The following is a 26,762-nucleotide window of genomic DNA, read 5'->3' on the forward strand; positions in this document are numbered from 1 at the left end:
GGTCAATTTACTTTTATATTATTAACATTTTTATCCTACTTATCATTCTTTTCTTTTTTCTCTTATTTCTGTGAAGAATTATTTTTCATTTTCATACAGCTCTGGGCTGCTAGAACAGTTCAAATCAAGACTGAATGAGGGCACAGGAAACCACCCTGAGTAAAGAGTTGGTATTGACGATGGAAGAAGGTAAAGGATACAGGCATAGCTGGTTTTATCACAGCACTGGGAAGCTGTTTGAAGATAATTGTGTACAGTTTTGAGAAATTCAAAACTTAACAATTCAAACAAAGTATAAAAGCATCTTTGAACGTCAAATACACATGTTTTGGATTATCTGTGTATAGGGTACAAAAATGAGTTTTATTACTTAATCTTCTCAATGATATAAAATTTCCTGTTGTATTAACACTGTGGATTGCTGTTTGTTTCAGGCAAATATACAAGCAGAGGGAAAAAACCAGAAACAGCATTTCTTAAGTGTCAAATTAACTTAATTTGCAAGTTTAGAGGCACAAAACCTATCACCATCGTTGGGATAAGAGTACAAATTGCACCTTTACTTTCATTTTAAAACTTTTTGTGAATTCCTGTTTTCTTCATCATTTCATTTGAGTGTCACATCAACACTCTTAATTACACAGTTCACAAGACCTGGAATACTAAGTTTAAAATTTAATTTGGCACAGACATGTTTTTGTACATGAACAGTCAAATAAATGAGGTATACAGATACCTGGGTTACAATTTTCTGCAGTGCCTTACATTTTAGAGTTTACCTTAGAACAAAGCAGAAATAGTATTTCTGGATAATTTTTATGTCTTAGTACTACACCATGGATGTAATGGCTCTCAAGGTGGACTTGGGCCCTTGAGCAGAACCAATATGGGTTTGAATCCTAACTTGCCACTTACAAGCTGTAAGATTATAAATAAATTATTTAACTATTCAAAGAATTACCTTCTTAATTTATATATGTGTTAATAATTGGACCCACTTCATGGAACTGGTCTGAGGGTTAAATAGGATTATGCACATATACTACAATGAAAGTTTTTGTAATATAAATGATATCAAGTACAACTGGTAAATAAGAAAGTTTATCAATATTTTTACAAAAGTCGTTTGGGTTCAAATTTATTTTTTCTTGGCTTGTTGATTTTTGAGCCACCAATTAACAGCAGCTTAATACAAAGCACACAGAAGTCAGTTAAACACAACAGAACCAAGAAAGAGTACAAGGGAATTAAAAAAGAATCGAATGCTTTCAAAGTCGTATTACTTAATAAACAAGTTATAAATGAACAGACAGTCAACAATGTCATGTTTGTATCCTCTTGCTCATAGCTTTGAGGAGATGAAGAAACAATCACAGCAAACACTGACAGGAATATGCCACAAGGAACTGAATGAACCAGACAACAGGACTGATGACGTGAGCTGTGGGATGCAAGGCACGAATACTGAGCATTTCTAAGATTGTAGAAATAACTGTGAGTTTGTTTAAAACTGGATTCACAAAAAAAAACCCCAACCAACCAACCAAACAAAAAAACTGGATTCACTACCATCCAAATTACAAGCAATACGTTTTAGAAAGTGTTTCATTCTTTTAAAATCACCTTGTACATAAGTACACAGTGCCCATCTACTCTCACACCACTTCTTGGCTCAGTTTGGCCATTCTTTCTGCATTATTTTCTTGGATGTTTGTTTATGTTGTATATGTCTCCTTAATTCAACAGTCTCAACCCTCCCTTTCCATCCAGTCACCTTCGACTATTTTTATAACTGAAATCTATATCTGCTGGAGTATTTAGTCACGAAGAATTTACATGCTTTTAATTGGGCTAGTATTTTTATAGGATCATTGTTGTCTTTATTAATGCTCTAGTAAGAAAGCTGCTTGAGTTTTAAGTGGTTTGTTCTAGAACTACTGTCCCCCACCCCCCAAATCCTGTCACTTATAACATGCAGTATTGCAGAATGTGAGGTCTTTAAGGAATATACAGGGTCCAGCACAAATAATGCCCCCTTTTTATTGCAAAATCATAAACATGTAATTCTGTAACATAACAATATCACACTCAAGCACACCATATAACATTTTAGGTGAAATGTAATTAAAACTATAAATTATTACACCCATATAATTACCCTACTAACTACACTCAAGCAGGCCTTACTTCTGCCAGATCCTGTATATTTATATATTAAATAGCTAGACTTTGCTTATTCTAAAATCTGGGGAGACAGTTTCACACAGCATAAGTATTGCTATAACTGGGTATCTAATAGGGACAACTTTTAAATTACATTATAGCTATGATCACCTGATACCAAGTAATAATCACTACATTGTACTTATTAGTTTAATATAGCTATTGAGCACAAAACTAGTATCTATAACATGAAAGCTACTCACTGGCTGAAGCCTGAGGTTGCATGCGAGGTATTCCTCCATTTGGCACTTGGAAATTCGAGTCACTTCTGCTGCTTTTCACTGAGTCAACTTGTACGTTCGACGTTCGGGACAGGTTTGGAAGACTGCGTCTTAGTTTTTCTGTGAGGGCAGAATTTTAGTTTAAAAAGGCTTTTTTTCAGATGGAAAAAGAAAACTATTAATCAGCATTCAAAAATCTAATTATTTATGCATTCTGTATATTTTAGAATAGGTAACAGGAAGTACATATCTTATAACAATATACAACTCAACCCAGGTTCTATAAGTGAATGGAGTAAGAGAAACTTGAAAGTGAACTAGAAATTATTTATTTAAATAAAAAATTTATATACAGGTCACTTCATGAGTGGAACAAAGCAAACAAAATCAAATAAAATTAAATTCATTTTTTCCTTTATTTTTGTACTGATTCACTATTAATAAAATGATTAACTATATTCTTGATCTACCTATCTGAAAACCTTGGTAAAAATTGTTACTTTCACACTGAAATATGGAGCGAACCTTTCTTCCAGGAACATTCTGATTACCTTCATTTTTCACACTGCTTGTCTGTAAGTCCGTGGGATGGCCTTGAAGTGACAGGCGAGGTTGCTGTAAGCGGCTAATCATAGGCTGTGGGGACGCCCTACTATACTCTATTCCCCGAGCAGGAGATCGCGACCGAGGCGAATTTCTGGGCGACTGCTTTGGTGACGGTCGAGGTGAATTGCGTGGTGATGGGGAAAACCTGTTAACAGCAGGGTATACCGCATGATGCAAACTGTCATCTTCGTCATCTAAACTTTGCGCATCGAGTTCCTGATCACTAAAAGCACCCCGTCGCGTGGAATTGCAGGACGAACCAGAACTGCGCCGAGATGTGGTGGCTGCGTATTCCTGCCGAAGACCTGACGGTAACGAATGTGTAATTTTACTTCTTTAGTTATAGCTGCCAACATTCAAATATTTTTAAGGTTTAAAAACAAAAGATTATCACTCAGAAATTCAAATAGAGTATCAAGTAAAACTCTCCAACTGAATCACCTTAGACATCTTCCCACAAGGATGTATAAATCACATCTAAAAAGTGATTTTTAAAATGAAATTTTATATATCTTTGTCAAATTTTGGCATTTCTTCTTGAATCTGAAATCTGTATTACAAGCAGAACCATAAATTTAAAAACACTTCTACTCCTAAAAACAGTAACCCAAATTTAAGATTAACATTAAAGGAAGCAATTAGTTAGTGTTCAGCCAGTAAAGAATATACAGTGAGCAAATAAACTCCCTAGATACTAATCCTTGGGTTAATCACATTCAAGAAGTTGATGAAGGAAACTTCTATCCTGCCCTTAGGATTCGGTATTTGGGCATAAGTGAAATTTCCATTGCTTCATAACCCAAGAGGCTTCAATAAAATGAGCTTAAATTCTAAGCCATCAAATAAAAATTTTCAAAGGAGTCCCTTATGTATCCTGATTATCTCCAGAAACACCCTAGCAACCTTAGAAGCTTGCATTAAATAATATAAAAACAATTGTTGATAACATATTAAATGAGAAAAAATTACACCTTGAAAAATTTTTTGGATATTTACATAGAATCCAGATAAAGTTTTTAGACGGAATTTAGACATTTTGAGCAAGTCCTGCTAACTAGTAGCAACGCAGTCTAAGAGGTCTGTTAGAACAGTATTCTAGCTTTTAAGTTACATATTCATGCAGCAGTCCCTCCTTATCCACAATTCCACATTTCGTGGTTTCAGTTAGTCACAGTGAACTATGGTCTGAAAATATTAAATGAAAAATTCCATAAACAATTAATAAGTTTTAAATTCCATGCAGTTCAAAGTAGCATGAAAAAATATCACACCGTCCCTCCCCGGTCCTGCTGGGATGTGAATCATCCCTTTGTCCACTGTGTATGCTGTATATACAGTACAACGAGATATTCTGTGTGTGTGACCACATTCACATAACTTTTATTACAGTATATTGCTATAACTGCTCTATTTTATTATTAATCTCTTACTGTGCCTAATTTAGAAATTGAACTTTATCATAGGTATGTACATATAGGAAAAACACATAGCATATGTACAGTATCAGGCATCCACTGGGATTCTTGGAAAGCATCCCCCGCGGAGAGTGGGACTGAGGAGAAGTACTGTATGAGGAAAGTGCTGTCCACACGGTTCTCCAAAGCAGTGAGTAAGAAGCAGTGAGTAAGAAGCACAGGGCATCAGACTCCCAGGGCCCACCTAGTTACTTAGTGTCTTACAATAGTGGCACTGAAGCCAACCAACGAAAGACAACAGACAAGTGAAAAGAGCTCTTTAGTAAGAAAAATCCAAGCCCCAATACAGGCCCTCCACTGACAGAGGAGCCTAAGTAAGTCACGATCACTGTGGGATTGTATGTTTTTCATCGTAGAACGAGGGGGCTTAACCAGGAGACAGTCCAAATCTGTAATTCTACATTTCTATTACCAAAAAAAAACAAAAACAAAAAAACAACGGAGAAATGATGTTGTAAAAAGAAAAATCATTCTCCTAAAAACCAACTGATGTTTTCAAGGAGAAATCACACAGTTTTGGTATCCTTTTTAATTCACCAGGAAAATAAATATTTGTGCTGTAGATGGCTTAGAAAGGGTTATTAGAGTAAGGCTAAAACTTCTTTTACTTGTTACTAAAGCACAATATGAAGCTACAGCAAATGGTTGCATTTCTAACAAGCTACTGGGGTTACGGGGAGCAGTGAGGGTGTCCAAAAGCAAGAACTGGTGAGTTCACCCTAAGTTACGGTTTGGCAGCATCCTCTGTTCTCCTTTCACATCCATGACAAGAACCAGCCCCTCACTGGCTGACCACACTACAGACTGAGTGAGGTATTATATAAAATTAGAGAAGAAGAGAGGTACATGTTACTAGCTTCTAGGACTAAAGAAAAATAAAGCAAGCATCAAGTCTCCCTATCTTTCTAAGGGAAGTTGTGTGAGAGTGGGAAATGAATCAGCAGAGTAAGAAACATTCTGCAGTTTCCTAATGTTAAAACTTGATAAAACTTACTAAATGTTCACATGAGAAGACCCACAGTAACAGAGTAATAACTACACCAGTGAGTAACATAAAAGGGTCTAAAAGTTTTTGAACTAAATTATAGCAATGCTCCATTACCCTCAGTCCACTGTCACCATGAAATGTGTGCTTCAAGGACTTTTTTATAATATAACCACCATCTTACATTCAGATGAGAGTCAGGACATCCATGAACCCTTGAAATCGTATGAAATACTGTGTGCTTATTATATACATTTTGAGAATGATAGGGGACATAATTTTTACTGGATTTTTAAAGGTGTCTGTGACCTAAAAAGATGCAAGGACCACTTTGCAAAGCAGCATCACATGCTTTATTTAATTTAAAGCCACAAAGCCAAAGTTCTCATGAAGGTCTTTTTAATGTTCTATAGCATACATTCTGAGGGAGGTGACATTGTCTAAAGGGAGTTAAAATGGGTACTGAGGATGTGAAAAATCTTAGATACCATAATACACAAGGCCCGCAGGCAGAATCCAGCCCTGCACCTTATTTTATCCAGTCCAGCACACTGTTTCTACCCGGTGGCAGCACTGAGCTCTCACTCAACTGGTAAGGAGTAGTTATGTTTATACAGTCCTCAAACTACATTCGGCCCTTTGAAGGCAACCATGAGGCTGATGTGGCCCCCGGTGACAGTGAGTTTGACACCCCTGGCATAATAGATTGTGTTCCTCATAGTATATAAAGAGACAGAAAGTATATTTGTGGTATTAAAATTTAATGAAGAGGGAAATGAAAAAAAAAGGGAAAAATGATCTAAAAAGGAACCTTAGGGGGCCAACAATGAAAAAAAGGCTGAGACACACTGGTCTACATTAAGAAGACCCAGAGTAACAGAGTAATAACTACACCAGTGAGTTCCAGTGCAGAGTACATGCAGGGCGTAATTACCAGTCAAGGGAGCAGAGCGAAACACGCCTGTCTTTGCTCTTCGCATAGCAAACTGCTCTATATAAAATGGACTCTGGAAACAAGTTAATGAACAAGTAAGTCCATATGTTGAATAAGCCTCTAAAATTTCAACATTTCTATTCTTTCTACACTATTATTTTTCAATACTTTAAGACATATTTAATACCCACAACAAAATTACATTGTATGAAAGGCCTCAACTTTAGCAATGGAAATACTTACTTTCTTCCTGCATCCGAGCTAGAATCTGCACATCAGTTACATCATTTAGCTTATAATTCGATCCAATTGAATCTTCATCTAATTCTGAAGCACTTAACTCACTGTCTATAGAGGATTGAGGACTGAGTGGAGGATTTCTGTCTGATGAACTTTTCAAATTACCTTAAAAAAGAAAAAAATTCAAACTTTGGTGAAACAAAAACTGAATAAACATCTGTTATAGTTAATGGATATTGTATCTTTTGATTCAGTTCATTATTATTCTGCTTTGCTTATAAGATTCCCAAATACTGAATAAAAATTGACCTTATTAAGAATAAAGAGGGCTATGAAGATTCCTAAATATATTATGGCATAAGCACAAAACATTTTCCTTTAACTATAACTTATCTATCCCCTTATAAAACAGTTAAGCTTTCAACACAGTTCCTGGTAAGTAGTTTTCAATAATACATGTTAGAAGACTTGAACTTTTACAAGATAGCCAATGACATTGCTTTATAAATAGATGAACTTATGATGTGGTGTTTTCTCCTTCCAAATTCATAGTCATTAGCCAGTACCGTCATCTTTTTCCCTGAATAAAAGTAAGTGTTTTTCCTAAACCAGAATACTATAATTTGAGGAAAATCAGGATTCCTTAGAAAGTTAGAACAAACCAAAAAAGGAACACTAGCTCATTTCTCCTCCATTATACCATACTTGCAAAATTCCTTTGGCAAACCAGTAATACTGATCCAAGCAATTCTTGGAAATTTAAAAGTGAAGCACAAAGATGAGGTGAAGAAAATGACTACATAAAAAAATACTTTATCATTCTAAACCAAAAGGGGGACAGAAGACAGGCAAGAGGAATAAAATATATACATATCCAAAAGAGTCTAATTTGTTTCTAAGGAAATGCTTTCATCAGACCATCTTCTAGTGGAGAATAATAAAATCGTAACAGTGTCACTATTTCTAATACTAATTTATTTGAAATGCCTGTTTTCCAGAATTTTTCAGTGTAAGCTCCAACATGAAGGCACTTAAGAGCAAGAATATGAAATAGTTAATGTTCATATTATCAAAAAGATAATAGGAATAGGAAAGTCAGGCTCAAACAGTGCCTGAATAAAACTATTTATATTAAACAAATATAGCAGATTAAACTTTTTAGTATGACAGTACTGGGTGAGCTCTATAGTAAGTAATGACCTATATGCAAAGCAAACAGCTGGGTCAACAAAGTCATCAGTCTAGATAGCACTCAGGTCAAAATGTGAGATGGTTAACAATATTTTAATTTTTAAGGAAGTTACAATAATTAGCCATAACAATAGTAGCAATAAGAGTAACTGAATGAGTAAATTCTAACAAACAGTAAGCCAAAGAACCAAAACAGAACATTCTTTCCCCAATTTACAGCAATCCCTCCCATTTCATTTAGAGCTCCAAACACTTTCAACACATCCACATAGAGCCTTATACTGTTAGTTAAGTGCAATATCAATATTAAAATCCTATAAAAAAGTTTTTAACTCTGTAGCTTATTTACAGACCAAGCTATTTAACAAGCATCTATCAGTTAAAATAATCAAGGTTGGGATCTTATTTAATGAAGCCAGCTTTAAAAACTTTTAAGTACTTGCTAAAGAAAACCTCATGGATGTAAACTGGCTTATCTGTATCCCTGTGTATAGTACTTGGTGCCAAGTAGCTCCTCAATGATATTTCCTCTAATTAGTTAAAAGTTTCACAAATAAAGTAACTTGAAATACAGATGAGTAAGGTATTTTCTGAGATAAGGCAGTAAGTTAAAAACCATTCTTTATTCACTCTATTTCAATTCTTACCTGAATTTCCAGGAAGTATTAGCTGTTTGACTATTGGAGGTCGCACCGGGGTAGAGGATGGAGAATTGAAACCACTGCTATATGGGCTACTTGCATTTGGACTGTAAGGACTTGTGTAACTCATGGAGTTGAAAGGATTATTATATAANAAATAAAATAACTTGAAATACAGATGAGTAAGGTATTTTCTTTTCTTTTCTTTTTTTTTTTTAAAGATTTTATTTATTTATTTATTTTTAGAGGAGAAGGAGAGAAACATCGATGTATGGTTGCCTTTTGTGCATCCCCTGCTGGTAGTTAGCCTGCAAGGAACCGGCTTGCAACCCAGGCATGTGCCCTGACTGGGAATCGAACCACGATGGTCTGGTTCGCAGGCCCGCGCTCAATCCACTGAGCTACGCCAGCCAGGGCAGTAAGGTATTTTCTGAGATAAGACAGTAAGTTAAAAACCATTCTTTATTCACTCTATTTCAATTCTTACCTGAATTTCCAGGAAGTATTAGCTGTTTGACTATTGGAGGTCGCACCGGGGTAGAGGATGGAGAATTGAAACCACTGCTATATGGGCTACTTGCATTTGGACTGTAAGGACTTGTGTAACTCATGGAGTTGAAAGGATTATTATATAAATTCTGCCTCTTGAGAGCTGCATTAAAGAGAAGGGGAAATCAAAATCAGTACGTGAGAAAAAGTTAAAATTTTATTATAGAATTTTTCCAATTAGGAAATTTATTAAGTAATGATCAATCTCAATACAGAAACATTCTTATAGCAGTGGGGGAACATATATTACATTAATAATTCTAACAGAGTATTTTCATTATCTTAAATTGTGTTATGCAAGTATAAGAGCAGTCACACTGAGCAACAAAATAATATCATAGGAAGAATATCTCAAAAATTATTAACCACTAAGTGAATTTACTTATTATATCTTTTCTAAAATTATTTTTATTTATTTATTTATCTTTAGAGGGAAGGAAAGGAGAGAGGGAGAGAAACATCAATGTATGGTTGTGTCTCAGGCTTCCCTTGCTGATAACTGGCCTGCAACCCAGGCATGTGCCCTGACTGGGAATCGAACCGCGATTGTGTGGTTCGCAGGCCCATGCTCAATCCACTGAGCTATGCCAGCCAAGGCTGAATTTACTTATTATATCTTATTGGAAAGTTTATTCCAACTGAATCAACCCCAAATGGCCCTGAAAAATAAAATGAATGTAAAAGCATATTTGTATTGTCTCATTTTTCTATAACAAACTGTACTGCTTTTAAAAAAACTACAAAATAATGAGTTTTTAAAAATAACATTTTCAAAGCTTGAATTTTTAAAAATAAAAAGCAATATTAACTATTTGGCTAGGTTAACATCAAAACATGTGAGAATTCACTCTCTTAAAAAAAAAAAAAATCCCTTCCCACCACCATTTTCTGGCTTAAGAAGGATATTTCTACCAATAAGAGAAAAAACTTAGTGCTATGAATATAAAATATAGTATAAAAATATGGCAAGATATCAAGTGTAATTATACAAGAAAAATTAATACTTAAAATAGTATTTCTTTTTTCCACCCTACTCTAAAATCCAGTTCATTCAATATTTCTCGGTGCTTTTTCCAGTTTATTCAATATTTCACGGTGCTTTTTCTCAAGAGGCTCACAGCCGAGGAGTAGAGGCAGAAAGAAACAACAATTTCAAGGCCAAATGAAATTAGTGTTATAATAAAGGTGCAAAGGTTTGTGGAAATTAGGAGAAAAGAGTAAGTGAACACTATTGAGAGAAACTAGGTAAGTCTTTTTGGAAGAAGAGGCAGTGCAGCAGTCTTGAGAGGATAAATAATAATTTAATCCATGACTGAAAAGTGGGGAAAGTATGTGCTTTCATCTGTCTGTGTTTTTAACATGAACAGAAGCCACGTCTTGAAAATGCACAGCGTGTTCAGGGAGTAAGACGAGGGGTCTAGAGGGGTAAAGCACATGGTGAGGGACCACGGGAAAACCCAGCAGGCGCCAGGTCACGGAAAGCCTGGAACTCTGTGCTCAGGAGTCTGAACTCTAGCCAGCAGCAATGGTGATGCCATCAGTGATTCTGGAGCCACAATGATATGATACGATTACTTTAGGGAAAAAAATAATGGAAATTTTGATGTTGAATAGATTAGACTGAAGTAGGCAGTACATATATGACAAAATAAGAAAAAAATGATAGACATTAAAAATTGAAAAGGATTACTGAAGGAAAAAAAAGATGACTCTGAAGTTACTGGTTTGAATACTACTTTTGGGGGAAACATATGTTCTGTTTTATTGGATCGTGCAGGAAGTTACACAGAGTCGTTTTGCACATATTCACTATGAGACAGCACACCACATTTTGTACATATTTAGGACGTAGTATGTGGGATGACCTCAGAAATATCAACCTGAGCAGAAATGGGGCTGCTAACTTCTTCCTATCTCTTTACTCTTTGATCTCCTTTGAAACTCATGCTCTTTTACTTGGTTATTTATTTAATCACCAGCATTTCAAGTCCTCAGCCCTTTTATCTTCTCACTTGGTGTACCATGTTCTTTTCCTTGAGAAAGTTCATTCCTTTCCACAACATTAGTTATTATCTACACGCCCCACACTCCTTTCATTATTTGTATCTCCAGTCCTAGGCATTCCGGAGCTCCAGCTCCATATACGCTGCCCATTCAGTCTCCCCTGTGGGCATGGCAAGTGTGCCCCAGGGCCAACATGTCCACATCCAAACTCACAATCTTCCCACTTGAATTCTCTTCCAAGGTCCCCGCTTCAAAATAACATTCATCCTCTCACAGCCAGAAACCTAGAAATCGCGGTTGATTCTCTATTTTCTTTCATTTCCTCATATTTGGTTCATTCCTTCCTACTCCCACATCTTTTCATCTCCACTAGCACCCTTTCACCCCAACACGGGTCCATCACCCTTAAGAGCATTTCACACTCACTTTCAACCCTCTCCTCTCTACTCTCTATTCGGTGGCTAAGCAAGACTTTATCAAAATGCAAATCTTGTCTTCCCACCCTCCCCACACCACACCCTTAAACTCTTTGATATCTTCCCATTGCTTTTACAGTAAAGTCCAAAATCTTGAAAGTGGCCTATAAAGCCTTGCAGAGTCTGGCTTCTACATCTTTCTCCCCTTATTTCACACTGCTTCCTTCCTTACTCTTCCCCAGCGACCTTGGCTTGCTCTAGTTCCTCATGTATGCATTGCGCCCTCCCCAGCCTCCCCATGGGGCGCCTCTGCCTGAACACCCATTTTTCCGAATCTTTAGGATTCAGGTTAAACATCACTTCCTGAGGTAAAATTCTTATTTCTCAAAGCAATGTATACCGTTCCTTAACTATACATTGCCAGTTAAATAATTATTTATATTTCCATTTCCCCTACTAGATGATAAACTCCATGAATGTGGACACAGTGTTTCTATTCATCATGTACCCTCCCATCCTTTCCCCAAAGCCTGATACATTAACGGCTCTCAATACATATTAATTGAATATACAAAGGTATGAATAAGATTAATTTAAATACAGATGATACTAAATCACATATGGATGGATGAAATCACAAAAAAAGAGAAAAGCGGGGCAAAAAGAGAGACCTGGGGAACCCTAAACTCAAAAGATGGCCTGATGGGTAGGAGTAGGAGGAATGCAAACTTGAATGGGTACAGTATTTTAAAGATTTTACTTATTTATCTTTAGAGGGGAAGGAAAGGAGAGAGGGAGAGAAATATCAATGTATGGTTGCCTCTCGTGAGTCCCCTGCTGGGAACTGACCTGCAACCCAGGCATGTGCCCTGACTGGGAATCGAACTGCGATCATGTGGTTCGCAGGCCTGCACTCAATCCACTGAGCTACACCAACCAGGGCCTTGAATGGGTACAATATTTTAGAATGGGATAACGAAAAAGTTCTGGAGATGGACAGTGGTGATGGTTGAACAGCAATGCGTGTGTACTTCAGACCACTAAACTGTATATTTAAGTCAGAGTAGGCAATTCCATGTTGTGTGAATTTTACCACACATGCACACACACAAAAGGGGGCAGAAGGAAGAATATTCAAAGACTGCAGAAAAGACAGCAGCAGGGATAGTAGGAGAAGATAAAAGAGATAATGCACTACCATAAAAAGCAAGAGAACACCATAGGGACAGGTGGTAGAGCACTGCAGAAAAGCTGAGTGTGATGGAGCAGAAACTGTTCTGCCAAGAAGGTTTCTTTGCCTTATCAAAAAATACGTTAAGGCCCTGGCTGGTGTAGGTCAGTGGACTGAATGCGGGCCTGCGAACCAGCCGATTACAGTTCGATTCCCAGTCATGGCACATGCCTGGGTCACAGGCCAGTTACCAGCAGGGGACACACGACAGGCAACCACACATTGATATTTCTCTCCCTCTTTCCTTCCCTTCCCCTCTGAAGATAAATAAATAAAATCTTTAAAAAAATACGTTAAAAAAATCTCTCCTCCAACTCGGGAAAAGTGGGTTTAGGACTACAAGGTTCAAACTTGAAATAGTCAAGTTATTTTTCCTTTAAATATACATTATATTCATAGCTACAGCTCTATAGATATAGATATAGATATAGATATAGAGCTGTAGCTATGAATATAATGTGCATATATGGCTATAAAATCTAAACACTGTTAAACAGATCTAGTACTTGATTACACCTAATTCTGGTTCAAGAGTAACAGCTTCTGCCCTGGCTGGCGTAGCTCAGTGGATTGAGCGCGGGCCTGCGAACCAGAGGATCTCGGTTCGATTCCCAGTCAGGGCACATGCCTGGGTTGCAGGCCGGTTCCTTGCAGGCTAACTACCAGCAGGAGACGCACAAAAGGCAACCATACATTGATGTTTCTCTCCCTCTCTCCTTCCCCTCTAAAAATAAATAAATAAATAAAATATTTTAAAAAAATGAGTAACAGCTTCTCTCATATATTCCCACTATCTTTAAGATCCTTTATAATAAAACAAAAAGCCACTCACTCAAATTGCTATTTTTGAGGTGCAACAACTTTGGTTTTGTCCTCTAAGTCCAAGTTGTTAATTTCCAACTGCTAATAGTTCCCGTTTCTTGGGATGTTTTAAAGCAGAATTGGTGAACTATTCACCTGTGAGCCAAATGCAGTCCAGTACTTGCTTTTGTAAATGAAGTTTTACTGGAACACTGCCACACCTGTTCATGTATGTGGTATCTATGGCTGTTCTGGTGCAACAGGGCGAAGGTGGGTGATTGCATCAGAGACCTTGTAACCCACAAAGCCTCAACTATTCATCATCTGGCCTTTACAAAAAAATGTTTGCCAACCCCTGTTTTATATGTTTATCTATTTACTGTCTGTTTTCCCTAATAGAATGTAAGTTCTAGGAAGTAAAGAACTTTTTGATCTATTTTATTCTTTGCTATGGCCTCAGAAATAAGAACAATGACCATTAACACATGGTATGTTATTAACATATACTTTTGAATGATAAAAATTTTTAATTAAATTGTAAAACGTACTTACATCATTTCTAAGTACTGGAATATTTTTCCTAAAAATATTTTAAATAAAAGTCTAAATAATATCATTTCACTTAAATATTAGAAGGTTTCCAGTTGTTTCCAATTGTGAAATACTAGTTTGTCCACTAGCCTGACTACATATTTCTAAAAATCTCTTATGAATGGAATTTAAATCAAGCTCCAGGATGTAATTCTAAAAACATTTGATAACCAGAGAGAAAACATTTTAAAAAGTAGATAAAGGCTATTACTTTTTACAAATGGATTCTCTACACAGGGGAAAAGACTTGAGTGTCAAAACTGGCTGTGAAGCTCTGCAGTCATATCCTAGATGTTATTAGATGTTATTGTCATATAACAACCATTATGTCCTACAACCAACTAACTGCACTTATGCCCATTTAACTGTTTAGTCTCCCCTTTGCCTCCCATGACCACTGTCAGCACATTATTTCGATGTAACACCACAGTAAGAGATACAAAGCAAAGAACCCCAAACCTATTTAGCATTAGTAATCATGCACCAGTCCTTTACTATGAGAGTATTCTAGAGAATAGTAACATTCTCAAGAGACTGAGAGAAATTCCAAGAAAGAGTCAATAACACTTTTTCTACATTTCTACCCACACAGGCATGCTATATTAAATGCCATAAATAGTCATAGACACATTCTGCAAGCTTTGAGAATACTATAAACAAAAGAGCATAAAAGCAATTTAAACTTAAAATGCCATGTAAAAAGCAGGAAAAAAAGCAAAACATAACAAGGAAAGGAAATTAATACATTTACTAAGCACCTACAAGTCAGAAACACATACTAGGCTCTTTCATAAACATTATCATTTAACCCTGAAGACAGCCTTACAAGGTTCTTTATTCTTATAAGAAAATCTAAGTAATATGCAGTCACAAAGTAATTAAACATCAACCTGTACCTTTGTACTACATCAGAATTCCCACAAGGGGGGTGAGATAATTTTAGATGATATCAGACAAATATTTTTAAATGGTTAATTTTAACTTGTATTAGGAAAAAAACCTATCATATAAAATCCATTATTTCTTGAATATTATTCTTTAAAATGAGGCTAAATAAAAATGAGATTGGAAAAAGTGAACAGCAAAACAAGGTTATGTGCATATGGCAAACACTCATGATGGCCAGCACAATGGGGCTTGAAAATCATTACCAAGCAACGAACTGCCTTCCTAAAAACGCCTTCAACATATATTGGGGGTGGGGGGTGTGTTAATTAAAGAAAGCAAAGAGATGAATTTACAAGTAAAATTATAGACATACCTGACATAGTTTGATCAAGTTTGTGGATAAGAGACTTTTTAGCACACTCAACATCAGGACTTGGGTAATCCAAAACTTGCCTGCACCAAACTAATGGGCTGACGGATTTCTGCATTGGTGTAAGTTTTTTCTTTGGTGATGAATACAGCCTAGAAGAAAAACAAAATGGAAATGGTAACATTCATTATTAAGGACAAGGTTAAAAGATAGGGGTCCTTTTGAATACATTTAAATGGAAGAGGGGAGTAAAGATAACAGAGAATGTTTTAAAATCACCCACATTTCCTTTGAGCACTGGAAGAAAATAATACTGTCATCATCAATACGAAGCCATATTACATGAACCCAAATGAGGCCAACTGTCCAATCCAAAAATGGGTCTTATTTTTCTCTTTTACTCTTTAAAAAAACTGTGAGGAAATATCTATCTTTAAAGCAGTTTATTGTTTTCAATAGTACTTAATTAACTCTGTAATATAACCACATCACTCAGACTTGTCTAGGAGGCAGAATGGAAAAGATAAATATTATGCTTTCTATTTGCCAGTTCTCTTTCTACCACAAACCACACAAAAATCTACCATTAGTAATTCATTTCTTTTAGTTAAGCAGTACCCACACTGTAGCTCTCTTTTCAAACAATATTTTAGAGAAAAGCAACACTTTAGGTCCTTAATATGAATGGATTTATGAAATTACGTCAATCAAAGGAAAGAAGAAACAGTAGTTTATAAATAAACTCCTGGATAAGGTATGCAAAAAGAAAAAGAGCAGAAGAGAAGGGTGGGGTGTACTTCAATTTTCCACTTCGCAATTTTTCCTCAAATTAGTCCCTATTATGTCAATTGGTATTAATTTATTTCAAATGTGACTCCATTTGAAAAATGTGAAGTAACTTCAATTCTAACCACAATGGTTTTTAACTTAAGGCACTTTTTAAGTAGAATTAAGTAAACAAAATTATTCTTTGATATATCTACATACTTAAATGTTTCAATAAAACAAGGAGTTAATAATTTCACACTTTACATTAATCAAGTTAGGACAATAGAATGAAGTGTACTCTGGAATAAACATATCTCTACAGGACTGGGATTGACAAAAACTTTGCAAAGGCAATAGGTACATTTACCATCTCTTCGCTCGTCTCCCCTATCGATAACTTAAGTCTGTCACTCATATCAATTATTTAACTCTGATCAAGATCATCAACACTAATCGGGGGAAAATGATCATTCTCTAGTCAATAATCCATATTCATCTGGACAAAAATATTGAGATAGAATCCCGATTTACGAAATAACATCTTAAGTCAGAATGAAAATGAAACCAATGGATTTCATTCTATTATTTCCAACTTAAGTACTGCAAATGTTTTATAATAAATCACTGCTTCAGCATCACAGCTTTCACTGTATAATATCATACACTGATATTCTATGTTAGCAAGTATTTAGCAAGTAAAGTCTATAGATGAATGACATTCATAAAACCACTTTATGATATTATCCCTATTCTTAACTTTTCCCTGAACTAACTGGTTTCACACAATTTACCCATAGGACTCACATGTACTTATTAGTAGGTTCCTCTACTATTAGTTATAAAACTCATTTTAAAAAGTGAAAGCAACATGTCAAACAACATGCTCAGTGAAAAGAAGCCAACCCTGGCTGGTGTATCTCAGTGGATTGAGCGTGGGCCTGCGAACCAGAGGATTGGGGTTCGATTCCCAGTCAGGGTACATACCTGGGTTGCAGGCCAGTTCCCAGCAGGGGACTCATGAGAGGCAACCATACATTGATATTTCTTTCCCTCTCTCCTTCCCTTCCCCTCTAAAGATAAATAAATAAAATATTTAAAAAAAGAAGCCAGACACACAAAAAACACATTTTGTATGATTCCATTTACATAAATGTCTACAAAAGGGCATAGAACAGACAGTATTTTAGTTATTGCTTAGGAGTGAAGGTAGAAATGGGGATGAGGTTTCTTCTTAGGGTGATATAAATGTTCTAAAAATTACATAGTAGTGATAATTGTGATAAGTGTCTTGGCTATAAATATACTAAATTCATTGAATTACACAATGAGTTTTTGGTACACAGGTACAGGTAAATTTTATGGTATGTAAATTATATCTTGTTAAAGCTACTTATAGAAAAGTTGTAAGGTACTTTTAGCATCTCTAAAAAGACAGAAACTACTATAAACTAAATAAACTGAACATCAATAATTTAAAATTAAACTAAAATACCATTATCTTTCCTATACCCCATAGTAGCTTTCCTGTTTTTGTCAATGGCACTAAAATTCTTTCAGTTAAAAGAGTTAAAAACTTAAGAGTAATTTTGGATTCCTCTATCTTTTTTATTTCGTACCCTCAGCAAAAAATTCTGAAAACAAGTCCTGCTTACCCTACCTACATGTATAAACTACCTTCTCCACGCACCCCCAATATCCCTAGTATTGTATTCACTCCCCTAACTAGTGACAGAGAATGCTCCTTCCTTCCATAGAGTCGGCAACTCTTCCATTCCCAGAGCGATGAAGAGGGGAGACCGATTCGATCATCCCCAAGATCTGCCAACTATCTTCTGTCACTCTGCCTCTTGTTTCGGTGCCCCATCACTGCCCCCAAGTAAAGCTGGAGAATTTTGTGGCCCATCTGGTGTTGGCACAAAATTATTTTTCAGTCAGAGCACCTTTGGTTGTGGTTTCAAAGTACTTCTAAACCTGCCAGAGGACACATGAGCCAGGTTGTAGCACGCAAGACCAAGGTGTTTCAGTCCCTGAATTTTAAAGACAAAATCCCAAATAAAAATATTTGCTGTAAGTATACATATCACTCCGCCTACTTATTTCTCACAAACACAAAAATTCTTCAAAATAACCATTTTGGCCTTGGCTGGGTGGCACAGTTGCTTGAAGCGTCATTCTGGTACACCAAATGGATATGGGTGGGCTCCCTGGTCAGGGCGTGTACGTGCGGTAACTGCCAGACCTTTTTCTTTCTCGCTCTCCCTCTACCTGACCCCTAAAATCAACAAACATATCCTCAGGTGAGGATTTAAAAAAATAACCATTTTGCCTACTATAAATCTTTTCCTCCATCTGACGCTTCTGAATTTCTTAAATAATAATATATGGTTTAATCAAGAGGGACTTCTTTCTGATGGACACAGCCACTTTACTGAGAGCCAATGCAACTTGCAACAGGTTGAGATGTATCAAGTTTTTAACTTGCCAAAAAAAATTGAAACCTATTACTTCACAATCCTATTTCTGCTAAAATTAAGCCATAAAGGCCCAGTAGGGAGTTGAGCCTCCACCCGTATCTGGCATCGAGGAGGCAATGGAAAGTGGGCCACTTTGTCTCCCCTCTCCCCTCCGCCAGCGTGCCAGTAGGACCCAGCAGGGAGCTGATCTAACACCCCTCTGTCTGAAAGGAGGGGGTGTGCCGCTGCTCCACTACTGAAGTGGGGTCCGCAGTGCCCAGCAGGGAGCTGAACACCAACCCACCCAGCCCAGGCACTACACACAAATAAGGTGACTGACTGACTACTAAAAAAGAAATATAATTATGAGTCTCACAACATAACACCCAAAATGTTCAGAATATGAAATGAAAATCGCTCATCATACTAAGAACACAATTAAAGGAGGAAGAAGAGAAACAATTGAGTCAAGCTGAAAACAGTAAAAATGAATGAATGCATGAATGAATATGGTAGACATAAATCCAATCATAGCAAAACAACCACCAGACAGCTGGAGTTTAAAGTAAGAATTACTACTAGAGACAAAGAGAAGCATATCAATAATTCAGGAAGATGTAACATTTAAATATAAACATACCTAATAACAGTAGTAAAATTGAAAGGAAAGAGACAATTCAGAATTTTGTCTGAAATTTTCAATAGCTCCCTCTCAACTGAAAAAAGAACTGGAGAATCAGTAGAAGACATGAACAACATCATCAATCGACTTTACTTAACCAACACTTATGGGGTACTCTAACCAAAAATAATAGAATACACATTCTTTCTACATGCAAGTGGAACATTCTCCAGGACATAACACTGTCTAGACAATAAAATAGTTCTTCTGAATTTGTAAGAATTGGAATTCATCAATGTCTGTTCTCTGACCACAATGGAATTAAATGTTAGAAACGTGGGGGTGGGGTTTAAAAAAAAAAGAAACGAACAACAAAAAGAAATTTCATAAATCCCAAATATTTGGAAATTAAACAACATCCTCATAAATGATCATGGGTTAAGGAACACATCACAAGGGAAATTAGAAACTACCTTGAACTAAAAACAAAATAAACATACCGATACGTATGTGATGAGGCTAAGGAGGCACTTAGAGGAAAATTTATAATTTTGAACACATATCAGGAAAAAAAAGAAGTCTCAAATCCACAATCTAAGCATTAAAAAATAAGAGCAAATTAATCCTAAGACAGTAAGAAGGAAGGAAATTATAAATATTGGCAGAAATTAATGAAATAGAAAAACAATGAAAGAAAAAAACCCAACAAAGTTTGCTTTCTGAAATGATCAAAAGATTAACAAATCTTTAGATTGACCTAAAAACATGAGAGAAAACATGAATCACCAAAATTAGAAATAATAATCAGAGTGAACACTGCTACAAACACTACCAATTACAAAAAGATTTTATTACAAGGGAATAACACTATAAGGAAGTATTATGAACGACTTTATGCCAACAAAACACCAAAGTTAGATAGGTTAGACAAATTCCCAGAAAGATTCAAGTTACCAAATGGAACTCAAAAATAAATAGAGAATCTGAAGGTACTTATAAAAAGAAATTAAATTAGTAATTAAGAAATCTTCCTTAAAAAAAAAAGCCCAGGCCCAGATGCCTTCACTTACTTTTATCAATACTAAGGAAAAAGTAATACTAATCCTACACAAATATGTCAAAAAATATACATCTAATGGTTAAAGATTGAATGCCCTTCCTAAGACTGGGAATAACATTAAGAATATACACTCATTCCTAATCAGTGCTGTACTGGAGTATCTAGCCAGTGCAATAAGGCAAGAAAAATATTAAAGGCATCCTTACTAGAAAGAAAGAAGTAAAATTGTCTTTATTCACAGATAACATAATCCTATATACAGAAAATCCTCTGTAGGAATCTGCCCAAACCCCCCAAAAAATCAAACTCAAATAAATGTGTTTAGCAAGGTCATAGGATGTAAGAACAACAGGCAAAAGAAATCCATTCTATTTCTATATACTATCAACGAACAATTTGAATTTGAAATAAACATAATTTCATTCAGAAACAGCATATCAAAGAGAATAAATAGGAATACATTTATCAAACAAAATGCAAGAGTTGTACTCTGAAATGATAAAACACTGCTGACAGAAATTACAGACAACAAATAAATGGACATGTACCATGTTCATAGATCTGAAGACTCAGTTTTGGTAGGTTGTCAACCTTTCCAAATTGATCTAGCTACAGAATCACCATGATCTTTAAAAAAAAAATCTCAGCAGGCATTTTCATAGACATTGACATGGTAAGCGTAAGCCTTATACCAAAATGTAAAGGGCAAAGAATGGCTAAAACAATGTTGAAAAAAATAATTTAAAATAATTAAATAATCTCTGGTCTTGTTTCTTCCAATCCATTCTATACACTGCAACCAAATTGGTTTTTAAAATACAAATCTGACTTTGTAACACTCCCTTGCTAAAAATTCTGTGCCAGTTTCCTTTTTCCCTTAGGATAGAGTCTTAAAAAAAAAAAAAGGCTCCCACAGCCCTTACACACAAGCAATGAAAAAACTATTTCAGTACTTTTTTTAAAAAGCTTTATTTCACACCCTTTTTCACCAATCAAATCTAAATAGCAGCCATATGGTACTAATTCGATTCCAGGAAACAGCTTTTGCTTCTAGGTCATTTGTACATGCTGTTCCCCTTGCCTGAAACAAATTAAATTCTACCTCTTGCTTACCTCATCCTCCCCGTCCAACTTCAGCCAGCCCATTTCTACTGTTGACTGTGTCTTACATGTCACTTATTCAAGGAAACCATCCTTGAATATCTTTGCAGCCACTTAGATATGCCCTACCGAAAAAGAAATTCCATCTCCCTCATTTCAATTTAAGAGACTAATTTATACTTTCATATTTCTGTGTGAATTTTTTGCATTGGTATTTATAAGTAGAAAAGAGACATTTAAAAATGTGATAGAGGTGATAAAAATGCTACAATATGGATGAACCTCAAAAACATTATGCTAAGTAGAAGAAACCAGCCACACAAGACCACATACACTGAATAAATCCACTTGTATGCAATGTCTAGACAGGCAAATCTATGAGACAAAAAGTACAATAGATCAGTGGTGCCCTAAGGATGGGAGAGAGGGTGGAGAAGAGGGGTGGGAACTGACTGCCAATGGGTACAAAGCTTCTTTTGGAGATGTTGAAAATACTCTAAAACAGGACTATGGTGATGGTTGTACTATTCTGTAAATATAATAAAAACCACTGAGTACTAAAAATCACAGTATACTTTAAGCAGGTGAAATTTTTGATATGTATTTATATTTGTAGAAAGTGATTTAAATTAGCTTTTCAGGCCCTTATCATCTCACTGCACATGTAAAATAATTACTAAAATTCTGTGGTACACACAAAATATTTTTTTTGCCAATCTGACCAAAAAAAAGGTATCATTTTGATTCATTTACACTGGATGGCTATTGTGGTGCTGGCTGTTGTCATTTTTTTATTTGACAATCTAAGGGAAATGAGGTCAGTGCCTCTGAATAAACAGTCAGATAATGCAGGTTTTAAAAATTCCTGTGGCACACTGGTTGAAAATCACTGCCTTGGAACCATCACTACAAAGGAATTCAGTACCATTAAATGTAACTTATATATTGTTAAATATTTAGACCACTAGTAGAAATGTAATTAAGAACATGAACATTATAAAACTTACAATAAAAAGTCATATTTTGACCCATAAGTCACATACTTGTATTATATACTGGGGATAAAAACAACTAAGAATATAACTTCATTATTTTTTAAAAGTATAACAACATTTAAGATACAGAAATGTATAAATATATGGTATGATAATAACCTTTTTCCTCCTACAACTCTACACCCCTGAAGTTATTTAATTTACAGTTTGGAGCATGTCTCTCCTGACTTCTCTATGCATACACACATAGTAGACATAATTCAATAACGGAGATACAGAGACTAGAGTTACTTTGGTGAATTTATGGTAACCATAGTAATCACTTTTCATACTGTAGTCAACTGAAGCTAAGGACAACAAAAAATGTAATTTTTCTTAAGGTCATATTAAAAATTTTATTGAAATAAATTTTAGATTGGTGTACAATTCTTTATGGGTAAAGTAAAATCAGATTTTAATACCTCAGAATCATCCTTCTCTATTTACTGAGTAGGTATATTCAAGGCAACAGAACAGAGCCTCTGTCTTCATAAAGTTCCACATGTAACCCCCTTCATTGAGAGACGCTCAAATGCACCTGGATGAACACTGAATAAAACTGCAATGATCATAATGTTTAAAAATACATATGAAGAAAGATAAAACATACCAAAGTACGATCAATGTGGCCATTTTGAGGTTGTACTTTTGTTTCTATTTTTATAACTATGTTTTTAAAACAATTTAATTAACAGAGTATCTATGGTTTTACCCACAATTAAATATAATTTAATAATTCTAAACTATTAAGATACATTGCTTAATAATGATTTAACAAGCTTTCTCAGTCAGTGTGGCAATAATAATAACTGTTGTTAAATATACTTTAGCAAGTGCTTATTAAATGCCAGGCATGGTTTCAGTATTTTAAATATACTAACTCTTTCAACCTTCGCAACAAATCAACCTATGAGAGAGGTACTAATACAATGTACTATTCACAGATGAGGTCACTGAGACACAGAGAGATAAATGTCGTGTCCAAGGTAGTATAGCTACTAAGAGGCAAAAGAACAATTGCTCTAGAACCTGTGCTGCTAACTATTATTGCCAAATACCATTTTTAAAGAGAATGCAAAAGATCCTTAAGTTAAATAAAGACTTCAATATAGTAACCATTCTAACAGCCTCCTGCTATTCCCTGCTCTCCTTTCCTAAGCTTTACCAACTGTAGAATATAAGTTATCATCAATCCCATTACTCCAACACAAAAATCATAATTCAATTGAAGAAAAGTATCTTAGGTCTCTCTCTCTGTATATATAATATATGTGTATATATAATATGTGTATGTATATATAAAGTCTTTTTGATGGATCATAATGGCATTTATTATTATATTTGGCCCACTAGCTGACTTAAAGGTGTGTAATGCTGTATTTATGTGAAGAAATATAAACTACCCTTCTGGTTTTTAGGGGACTATCATCAGTGTTACCAATAATAACAGTCACTGTTAGTAAGGCAAATTCATTCATCAAGTCTTAGAGCAGAACAGTTTACAAGCACTGAAGAGACATCAGCTGCACGGTAGGACATCTACAGAAACAGCGGGTGTGACGGCAGAACACAACACGGTGATCCGAAAAGCAGGGCAGAGAGAGCAGAGCAGACAAGAAAAGCTTTGAAGTACTTAACGAAACCCAAACTTTTAGACAGTGATACTCTTATGCTTCCACTTTCATATCACGACTCTCTTGATTCTCATTCCAGTATGGCATGGGTTTTTTAATTTTAAGAAAATAAAAACAATTTTGATATTCCCTGAGACGTCACAGAACTGAGGTTGGAAACTACTACTTTGAAAAGACAAACTTCTAGGGTTGAGGCCTCGCCATATATTGCTGGCAAACAATAGTTATGGTGAGACCAACCAAAGAGGGCAGTGATCAGACACTGAGTTGCTTCTTTTTTGAGAAAAGACCCCAGGAAAACTGCTAGTCTAAACTACACCAGACTCTGCAAATTGTTGCCATATCTGCAATGCAAGAGACAGTCTTCATGTATATTGAGTATTACTTATCTTTCGAGCCACAATCATGTACAAAGATAGCAACCACTACTAATAGCAGAATTTTTTAGTCAACAGAAAATAGACATAGGTATACGTATACTCAACAAATATACACACATATTTTACATATGTAAAGATGTGTATGTGTAATCTACACTGATTATTTTAGAGCTTGTTAAGCTAACTCCTTTATCTCAAAAATGCATTAAACAGGAACTTATCCTGTAGAAGCCATGGTATTTATGGTTAAAAGTAATAACTTTTAGTATATAACATATCCTTCAAATCCCAGATAATAATAATACATACTATAATGATTTAATTGTCAACTAAAGTTAGGTTTTAAATATTAATATATATTTTTAATTGTTGAGAATGTTTCTACAAAAGTATTATCCAAAAAGATATGAGCATAAAGTTAGAATCCATAAAACACTGGTAATGGAGATTTATTAATATAATCTTTTATCTACTATGTGAAAATATGAACCAAATAATAGGAAGAAATCTAAATACATGTACTTAGATACAAATATATTTAAACACATATATTTAAATGTAAGTATTTAACCTCAACAATAGGTTAGCCTAGAACATTAAGTAACTGAAGTGCTACAGATAATTTGGCATTTTTAAAAAATATTTTGTTTATTTATTTTTAGAGAGAGAGGAAGAAAGGGAGGAAGTGAGGGAGGGAAACATCAGTGTGTGGTTGCCTGTCACAAGCCTCCTACTGGCGACCTTGCCAGCAACCCAGGAATGTGCCCTCCTAACTGGGAATTGAACTAGCAACCTTTTGGTTCACAGGCCTGTGCTCAACCACTGAGCCACACCAGCCAGGGCAACAAATGAAAATTTGTATGCTAACCTGGACTGTTTTTCTCTATCCAAATCAAAACATCCTATCAATTCACGAATGCCCCTCAAATCCATCCCTTCCTTTTCATTTCCACTCCACTCCAGTGTAGACTCTCATCTCATCCAATAATAAGCTCAACCAGTTTCCCCACACCAGATTTTTCATCCTTCTAATTATATTTTCTACCCTCTATCATTTAGCTCTCTAAAACACAGATCAGTATAACTGTCTCACAGCTCAAAAACTCTTCCATTGGATATAGTCCCAGCTTAATTTTCAAGAACCTGTGCCATCTGATCCAAAAAGACATCCTCTGATCTTCCCTCCCAAGTACTCCAGTACGAAACCCTTTGTCCAGCCAAAATGGTCAAATAAATGTTCACTTCATGCATCACGGCTAGTTGAATCACAGATATCCTTGCTCATAGTTGGTTTTACTTGGGGGGTGGGGGGGAATTCCTTTACATTTCACTTGTCTAAAGCAAGCCTTACTTCAAGATCAATTCAAGACTCACCTTTTCCATGAGGTTTTCTACTGGTAAATGCTACGGTTATGACTACTCCTTATCATCCTAACACAGTGCTCTACTTACAGTATTGGGTTGGCCCAAAAGTTCACTTAGTTTTTTCCATAGGACAGCTCTGGTAGTGCTTAGTTGTCTTTAACTTTTTAAAACAATTTTGTTAGATTGTATTGTGACAGCTGTCATATCAGCATGCATTTTTTAAAAATTTATGAAAATTGGTGAATTTTTGTGCAGCTATCTTAATACTGAAGATGGAAGAAAATAATGCAACATTTTCAACATACTATGTTTTATAATTTCAGGAAAGGTAAAAACACAAGTGAAATGCATAAAAAAGATTTGTGTAGTGTATAGAGAAGGTGCTGAGACTGATCAAATGTGTCGAAAGTGGCTTGCCAAATTTCTTGGTACTATTGCTATTTTGGCCAAATAATTCTTTGCTGTGGGGCTGTTTATGCATTGGAAGATGTTTAGCAGAATCCCTGGCCTCTACCCACTAGAAGCCAATAGAGGGAGATAGCTGACATACTCAAAATATACAAATCAATAGTTATTGGTGAAAATAAAAAGTTTGTCTTTTATTTTACAGAAAAAAAAGTAACAAGATTTTTTTGCCAACCCATTAGGTATTAAATAAACGTCTGATTACTCCTAGGGTGACCGACCATTCATCCCAGTTTGCCCAGGAAGTCCTAATTTAAGCCTGTGTTTTTCCTATTTGTTTTCCTATTATTTTTTCTAAAACTACTTTAGTTCTTCCTAATTTTCAAAACATTACTATTTTATGACTTAGAAATATATATGGAGCAAAGTTACTGAATATGACATTCATTCCTGCAATACAGCACTACATAATGCTGGTTAAGTTTGACACCACACTGTAAGCATGTTTTAAGGTAATAGTTGTGGTGATTTAGCCCCAGAGAACATCTAGCAATGTATGGAGACATTTTTGTTT

The 26,762-nt window shown here is 35.5% G+C and overlaps 1 protein-coding gene across 5 annotated transcripts in view; it reads right to left on the reverse strand.

Annotated features, from left to right (window-relative positions):
- SLAIN2 (SLAIN motif family member 2) overlaps positions 1 to 26,762 on the reverse strand; it is a 78,256-nt gene that overhangs the window by 32,560 nt on the left and 18,934 nt on the right. For 2 of the 5 annotated variants that reach the window (XM_037034243.1, XM_037034240.1), the window contains exons 2-7: positions 15,370 to 15,518; positions 9,100 to 9,168; positions 8,523 to 8,618; positions 6,688 to 6,849; positions 2,996 to 3,355; positions 2,427 to 2,564 (exon numbers count right to left, since the gene is read on the reverse strand). In XM_037034243.1, the coding sequence (XP_036890138.1) occupies positions 2,427 to 2,564; positions 2,996 to 3,355; positions 6,688 to 6,849; positions 8,523 to 8,618; positions 9,100 to 9,168; positions 15,370 to 15,518 (974 nt within the window). Of the gene's footprint in view, positions 1 to 2,426; positions 2,565 to 2,995; positions 3,356 to 6,687; positions 6,850 to 8,522; positions 8,667 to 9,003; positions 9,169 to 15,369; positions 15,519 to 26,762 lie in introns of all 5 variants that reach the window. The other 3 variants (XM_037034244.1, XM_037034241.1, XM_037034242.1) reach the window with 2 other exon arrangements.

Source organism: Sturnira hondurensis, unplaced genomic scaffold (assembly GCF_014824575.4).
Source record: "Sturnira hondurensis isolate 20B ecotype Veracruz unplaced genomic scaffold, ASM1482457v3 Scaffold0022017, whole genome shotgun sequence".
Classification (NCBI taxonomy): Eukaryota; Metazoa; Chordata; class Mammalia; order Chiroptera; family Phyllostomidae; genus Sturnira; species Sturnira hondurensis.